This window comes from Lathyrus oleraceus, chromosome 2, assembly GCF_024323335.1.
Source record: "Lathyrus oleraceus cultivar Zhongwan6 chromosome 2, CAAS_Psat_ZW6_1.0, whole genome shotgun sequence".
NCBI classification, from domain to species: Eukaryota; Viridiplantae; Streptophyta; class Magnoliopsida; order Fabales; family Fabaceae; genus Lathyrus; species Lathyrus oleraceus.
The window spans coordinates 89,348,906-89,357,224 of NC_066580.1; the positions used below are offsets into that span (position 1 = coordinate 89,348,906).

General features: G+C 39.3%; 1 protein-coding gene across 1 annotated transcript; it reads left to right on the forward strand.

Moving 5' to 3' along the window:
• The first annotated feature begins 4,992 nt into the window (after positions 1 to 4,992).
• Positions 4,993 to 7,715, forward strand: LOC127122049 (eukaryotic translation initiation factor 4 gamma-like). Its single transcript, XM_051052458.1, has 3 exons — positions 4,993 to 5,252; positions 7,034 to 7,301; positions 7,704 to 7,715. Exons 1-3 carry the CDS (start codon positions 4,993 to 4,995, stop codon positions 7,713 to 7,715), a joined length of 540 nt encoding a protein of 179 aa, XP_050908415.1.
• The last annotated feature ends 604 nt before the right edge of the window (positions 7,716 to 8,319 follow it).

Genomic DNA, 8,319 nt, shown 5'->3' on the forward strand with positions numbered 1-8,319 from the left:
ATGACTTACGAAGGAAATTCTCAAGTCAAAGAGACAAAGGCTCTGGCTCTAATTCAGAAGTACGAAGACTTCAAGATGGAGGATGATGAAGCTATAGAGGTAATGTTCTCTAGATTTCAAACTTTAATTGTAGGACTCAAGGTTCTAGACAAAGGCTACACAACTGCAGATCATGTCAAAAAGATAGTCAGAAGCTTGCCAAATAAGTGGAGACCCATGGTCACAACATTAAAATTATCAAAGGATCTGAACAATATTAGCCTTGAAGAACTTGTTAGTTCACTCAGAAGTCACGAGATAGAACTTGAGGAAGATGAGCCTCAAAGGAAGATCAAATATGTAGCACCAAAGTCCAGATCTGAAAGACGCAAACCAGAAAGGAAAAAAGCCTTCCAAGCTAAAGAGGAAGACAATGACGACTTTGAAGAGGAAGACTCTGAAGATGAAGAAGAGTTATCCCTTTTGACCAGAAGAGTAAAACAACTCTGGAGAAAAAGGAACAACAACTTCAGAAGACCAAGACCCAATGGAGATCGCTCAGAATAAACTTCCAGAGGTAAATCTAACAAAGAAATAACATCCTATGAATGTAAGGAAACAAGTCATTACAAAAACGAATGTCCAAAGCTGATGAAGGAAAGCTCCAGAAGAGAAAGTTTCAAGAAAAGCTTCTTCAAGACCCAAAAGGGACTGATGGCCACCTGGGACGACAGTGGATCTGATTCCTCTGAATCAGACTCTGAAGAACAGGAAAATGTTGCATTCATGGCTCCCACCTCTAGAAACACATCAGATGCAGAATCTGATCCTGAAGAGGTATTTTCTGATCTTTATCGCTCTGAACTTGAATCATGCCTTTCTGAATCTTTGAACTCATATCAGAAACTTAAACAAAAATTTAAAGCACTAAAAAGGGTTCTTGAAGGAACCATCGAAGAATGTGATAAGCTTGAAATAACAGTTTCAGAACTGAAAGATGAAAATCTAACTTTGACAAAAGAAAGAGACTCCACAAATAAACAATGTTTAAAACTTGAAGAAGCTTTATCTCAAGCCCCACAAACTTCTAACACAATCATATATAAATATGAAAAATCTTTTCAAAAGTTTCTGAAAAATGGGATAGAAAGAAGCAGAATCGCATCCATGATTTATGGAGTCAGTCAGAATAATAAAAGAGGAATAAGGTATGATCCTAGTGAAGATAAAACTTCCACAGATGACAAACCCAAATCTCCTTTTTCTTATCATTATACATATGCACAAGCCCAACGTTTTGACAATGCTAGAAAACCCAAAGTTCTAAGAAACTCTGGGAAAACGAATCACAAAGGACCCAAAAGATTATGGGTACCAAAGGATAAGCTTGTTTATGTTGCAGGTATCTTATGCAGCAGAGTTAAGACACCAATTATGGTACCTGGACTCTGGATGCTCGCGACACATGATGGGAAGAAAGTATATGTTCCAAAGCCTGAAACTTAAAGATGTTGGCTTCGTAGGTCTTGGAGGAACTCATAAAGGAAGAATCAGAGGCTCCAGAACTATTGGTAATGGAACTCTTCCCTCTATATCTGATGTTCTCTATGTAGAAGGATTAATGCATAACTTGTTATCAATAAGTCAATTAACTGATAACGGTTATGATGTAATCTTCAATCAAAAAACATGTAAAACAATTAATCAGAACAATGGAACAGTTCTATTCACTGGCAAGAGGAAAAACAACATTTACAAAATAAATCTTTCAGATCTAAAAGATCAAAATGTAAAATGTTTGACGTCTGTTCACGAAGAGCAATGGGCATGGCATAGACGTCTGGGCCACATTAGCATGAGAAAACTTTCTCAGCTAAATAAACACGAGTTAGTCAGAGGTCTACCTAAACTGAAGTTTTCTTTAGATGCTCTGTGTGAGGCATGTCAGAAAGGAAAATTTTCTAAAACATCTTTTTAAAAGAAAAATGTTGTTTCCACCTCAAAGCCTCTAGAACTTCTTCACATTGACCTTTTTGGGCCTGTTAAGACAACGTCAGTCAATGGAAAGAAGTATGGACTAGTCATTGTTGATGATTTTAGTCGCTGGACATGGGTAGAATTCCTAAAGCACAAGAGTAAGTCTCACTCTGTATTCACTAGCTTCTGTTCTAAAGTGCAAAATGAATTTAACTCTAAAATTGTCAGAGTTAGAAGTGATCATGGTGGCGAATTCGAAAATAAGTTCTTTGAAGAACTGTTTGACTCTAATGGAATATCCCATGATTTCTCCTGCTCTAGAACTCCACAACAAAATGGAGTTGTAGAAAGGAAGAATAGGACACTCCAAGAAATGGCCAGAACCATGATCAATGAAACAAACATGGCCAAGCACTTTTGGGCAGAAGCAGTAAATACAACGTGTTATATTCAGAACAGAATCTCTATAAGACCTATTTTGGAAAAGACTCCCTATGAACTGTGTAAGGGAAGAAAACCCAACATTTCTTATTTCCATCCTTTAGGATGCTCTTGTTTTATTCTCAATACTAAAGAACATCTGAACAAGTTTGATTCAAAAGCACAAAAACGTATTATGTTAGGATACTCAGAACGCTCTAAAGGCTACAGAGTATACAACACAAAAACAAAAATTGTGGAAGAATCAATACATGTTATATTTGATGATAAGCTTGACCCTAAAAAGTCAAAGTTAGTTGAGAAACTTGCAGATTGGGAGATAACTCTTGCAGGCTCTGACGAAAAGACTAAAGCATCAGAAGAATTTAAGAAACAAAGTCCAAATGCAACTGAAGTCTCAACTACCCAGAAAAGATCAAAAAGTCGCCCTAACATCTCTGAAGATTTGATTCTGGGAAACAAGGATGAACCTGTCAGAACTAGGTCAACATTCAAAGTATCTGAAGAAACTCCTCTAAGATTAGTATCTCTAATCGAGCCCACTTCCTGTGATGAGGCACTTCAAGATAATGACTGGGTTCTAACTATGAAAGAAGAGCTAGATCAATTCTCAAAGAATGACGTCTGGGATCTCGTCCCAAAGCCTAAAGGAACTCACATTATTGGAACCAGATGGTTGTTCAGAAACAAACTGAACGAAAAGGGAGAAGTAGTCAGAAACAAAGCACGACTGGTGACACAGGGTTATAATCAATAAGAAGGCATTGACTAAAATGAAACCTTTTCCCCAGTCTCCAGGTTAGAGTCTATTCGCTTACTTGTTTCATTTGCTGTAAATCATTCCATCAAACTATATCAAATGGATGTCAAGAGTGCATTCCTTAATGGTTATATATCAGAAGAAGTATATGTCAATCAACCTCCAAGATTTGAAAACTCTAAATGTCCAGAACACGTTTTTAAACTAAAGAAATTACTGTATGTACTAAAACAAGCTCCTAGAGCTTGGTATGAAAGATTAAGTAACTTTCTTCTGGAACATGATTTTATTAGAGGAAATGTTGACTCTACACTCTTCTGTAAAAACATTAGAAATTATCTCATGATATGCCAGAGATATGTTGATGACATTATTTTTGGTTCAGCTAACCCCTATGTATGTCAAGAATTCTCTGAGCTAATGCAGGCAGAATTTGAAATGAGCTTAATGCAAGAACTAAAGTTCTTTTTGGGAATTCAAATCAATCAAGCTTCAGAAGCTACCTACGTATATCAAAGTAAGTACATAAAAGACATTCTGAAGAAATTTGAAATGGCTAAATGCAAACCTTCTAAGACACCAATGCATCCAACCTGCTTTCTAGAGAAGGAAGAAACCAGCCAGAAGGTTTGTCAGAAGCTCTATCGTGGTATGATAGGCTATCTTCTCTATCTGACAGCCACATGCTCTGATATTCTTTTTAGTGTGTGTCTCTGTGCCAGATTCCAAACAGACCCTAGGGAATCTCATTTAACAGCTGTTAAAAGAATCCCCATGTATCTGAAAGGAACCCTAACCTTGGCCTGATGTATGAGAAAACATCATAGTATAGGCTTTCTGGTTATTGTGATGCAGATTATGCAGGGGGCAAAATGGAATGTAAAAGTACATCTGGGAACTGTCAGTTCTTAGGAAATAATCTTATGTCGTGGGCCAGCAAAAGATAGTCAACCATAGCCCTGTCCATTGCAGAAGCAGAATATATATCAGCGTCACTCTGCACTACTCAAATGCTCTGGATGAAAAATCAACTTGAAGACCTTCTGATCTTTGAGAGTAACATTCCTATCTTCTGTGATAATACTGATGCCATCTGTTTAAGTAAGAATCCTATTTTGCATTCCAGAGCTAAGCACATAGAAATAAAACATCATTTCATTAGAGACTATGTTCAGAAAGGGGTAATATCATTAAAATTTATTGATACAAACCATCAATGGGCCGACATCTTTACTAAACCCTTCGCTGAAGACAAATTCTCTTTTATTTTGAAAATTTTAAACATTCAAGCTTGTCCAGAATACATGTGTTTCTCTGTAATAGCAAATAAGACTCTGAATTAAACACCTGGTATCTGGATTTGACTCTGATACTTCTACTAGTTAGGAGTCATCTAAATCAGAAATCCTCAGGATCCAACCCTTTGGTATTCTTGAAGATCAGATAGATCAACACGTGGGGCATCATGCGTCTGACCTTGAATCTTCTAGATAACTGTCTAGCAGAAATCAAGAGACCGACTCTTGAAATCTCCTAGAGCAATATGCTGTTTTGGGGATTAGACCTCCATCATGGGCTGTAATCATTTCTCCCCTAAGCTTGTAAACTTGGATAACGTGCATCATTTAATTCATAACCTCTAAACTACCTCTAACACCGTCATTTTGCATGCATCTATTTGGGTAGATATACTTTTCACTCATCACAAGCTCACACTTTACACTCACGCCCTACACAAACCCTTTTTCTCTCTCAGTTCTTCATCATCTTCATCAAGGTTTTCTTCATCTTCAACAAGTTCTTCATCATTCAAACCTTCTTCAACATTGTTCTACATGGATGCTCAACAACAATCTGTCTACAACTACTCACAACAAATGGATTCAACGGATCAAACACCCATTTATTTTCAACAAACAACTGCAACTACGGACATTGTCTCAACCCCCATCTACAGGGAACCCCATATTCTTGACCGTGAACCTCACATCCATCTTGCAACACCATTTGAGAAGCTTGAGGTACTGTGCGAATCGCTGGTGGATTTCGAAAATATGAAGAGAAATGGCGTCGACCTCACTGAGGAGTTAAGAATGTAAGGGTGGGAGACCTACTTTCAAAGACTCTATGGCCATGTGTACACATATATGGTGAAGGAGTTCTGGCGTTTCGCAGACTCAGATGATCACTATATCGTCTCTGACGTTCTGGGAGTTAAAATAGTCATCACTGAGAAATCAATAGCCTCCCTTTTGAATATGGAAAAGACAGGAGGAAGAAGGATCTACAACATCAATCCTAGGGAAAAATACTTGTCCCAGGAAATAGCCCCCACCATCTTTCAATAGAACGCTGAGGGCAAACACTCCAAGAACAAAGAACTTCATCAGAATCTCCGCGTCTGGCTGAAGCTCATCCTGGGCACCATTCATCACCGTCCAACATCAAACTCTTCTGACTACATCAACACAGATCAGAAGTGCACCCTTTACTGCATCCACAAGGGGATGAAACTGAATCTGCCAGCACTGCTCTTCAAGTATCTTAGAGACTCTGTCAAAGATACCAGAAATAACATGAAGACCAGAAACTACATTCCTCTAGGAAGACTTATCTCGGATGTTCTGATCGAGAGTGGTTTGGTGGATCATCTGATCCATCATAATATGATGGAGGATGTCACTGTTGACATTGGAAGACCTATGAATGCTCGAAATCTAAAGAGTATGGGGATGATTGAGCAGGCCAAAGCTAAACCCACTCTAGACACTTCCTGGGAAGCATTAAAGGACTGAAGGAATATCCCCAACGGTCTCTATCTGTTCTCCAAGATTGACCCTCCAGAAGTGGTGGCTCACTATTTGCAGGATTTGGCAAACCAAGGGGTGTACATTTCTGAGTCCTCAGTGGACTGGATACCTGAGCATCCACCAAATTTCACGAAGAGACAATGAGATCCATCTGGCAAGTCCAAGAAGGCGAAGAAGGCAAAGCTGGGAGAAACTTCTGGGTCAAGACCTCTAGTCCCTCTGGCTGATTCTCCAAGTAAGTCTATACCTCATTCCCGCTCTGTAAAACTTAAGTCTATTGCTTCTTCTCTTCCCCAAACCACTCCCGTCTACGTCTCATCCGAAACACCCCCCTAAACCACCAGAACCTCAAACACACCATCTCTCAAATTCAACCTCGCAACCACTACACTACTAGTTTCTGAAGCAGAAATGTTGAACGAAACTACCTCACCATCCTCTTCCTCACCTTCATCCCCACCATACTATATTCTTTCATCTGACAACGAACCTTCTGACCCCTAATCCCCCACTCTAGCTAAGCTTCAAGCACGTCTAGTGGTCTCTCAATAACCATCACAAACTGAACCTGAACCTGAAGTCACTTCCCCACCCCTGAACAACAAAATCCACCTCCATCTGATCAACCTCAAACACCACCACCTGCAGAATAAACTAATCCACCTTCTGAATAACCAATACCCTCACCATCTGAACCTCAACCAAATCCACAACCTGAACAAACAACGCCATCTCCCTCTGATATTCCCCCACCACCAGCCTCCGCTGCCGTCATCACTCATATTCAAAATCTAGATGACACCAATTAAACTCCACCATCCTCTCCAGCCTCTAACTCTGAACCAGAAACTGCCTTTCCCATATTAGAATAAGTAATAACTGTTTTTGCAGAGTCTTCAGTAGAGAAGATCAAGTCTCTGTCTGTCAACTCTGGCATCAGTGATGATCCCTCTGCAGTAAGGATCCACTGGAACAGAGTGATCGGATGGATGACCTCTGAAGCCTTCAAACTGAAAGGCCTCTCTGAACAAGTCCGCAACGACTTCATCAAAGATGTTGGAATTAGGCTACAGGCTCGCTTGGCCAGAGAGGCTGAGGAAAAGGCTAGGAAGGAAGCAAAAGAGAAAGTTCGTCTGGAAGAAGAGAAAAGGATCAGAGAAGCTGAAGAAAAGGTTGTTGCTGAAGCTGTTGCTGTTGCGGTTGCTGCTGAGGCTGAGGCAAAAGAAAAAGCTGAAGTGGAAGAAGCAACACACATTGCTGCAGAGGAAGTTGCCAAGGGAAATGCTGATGCTTTGACTCATGAGGAGCAATCTCCCTCCGGTTTTGCCCCTCTGGTATTAAAGACTCTGGAGGAACTGCAAAAGGAACAACAAGTGGTACGAGCTAGGTTGGATCACCAGGATTCCGTCAACACCAACATTCAGAACCTGTTGACTCAGCTGCTCCAAAGGATGCCTCCACCCCTAAACCCTTAGGCACTTAGGCTCTTTGTTTGTTGTTTTTCCTCTGATGTTTTTTTATGCTTTCTGATCTATGCTTTCATTGCTGCCTATCTGTACCTATTTTTCTCTTATATATATGAATATCCATTTCCAGCTTAATTTTCTATGTCTTTTTTATTATGACAAAAAATGGGAGAATTAAAACAACTCTGATGAAAACATATATCTAAAAACTCTCAAGGCACTACGAACATTATAAAATCTTAATGACTTATGACAACTAAAGTTATGCAGGATAATAACTAAGGTACAAAACCAACTCCACACAAGGAAGGTCCGGTAAGAACTTCTATTAAATCTGATGATCTAACTCAAGGGGAGTCCATTCCCTTTATCTGTTTCTTAGATATTACGTGTTGTTTCATCATTACTCTGACTTGTTTTGTCATCATCAAAAAGGGGGAGATTGTAAGAACAAACTTAGTTCTACAATGTATCTCTAAGATTTTGATGATAATAAAGGATGAAACAAAAATGGTACCCTAACAAATTTTTTCTAAGTGTGCAAGACTCTGATCAAAACAATCAGATAGACAATCATCAGATACAGAATCAAGCGCTAAGATGCTACTTAAAAGATACGTAACCAGAAGCTCTGACTCTGATCCAACACAGGCGCTAGCAAAACCAAAGAAGTCAGACACTCTGAAGGAGAAGAATGACTCTAGACTCTGAAGACGTGCGCTCTGAAGAAGTCAATTAAAGAGAAACTCTGAAGACAGTCAGAAACAAGCATCCTCTGAAGTCGCAAATTGCTAAACGAAGACTCTGACTAAGATCCGCTCATTCAAGAAAGCTTAACGTTGAAGAAACCTACTTATGGAAAGAAACTTTTTTAGAAGGAAGTTAA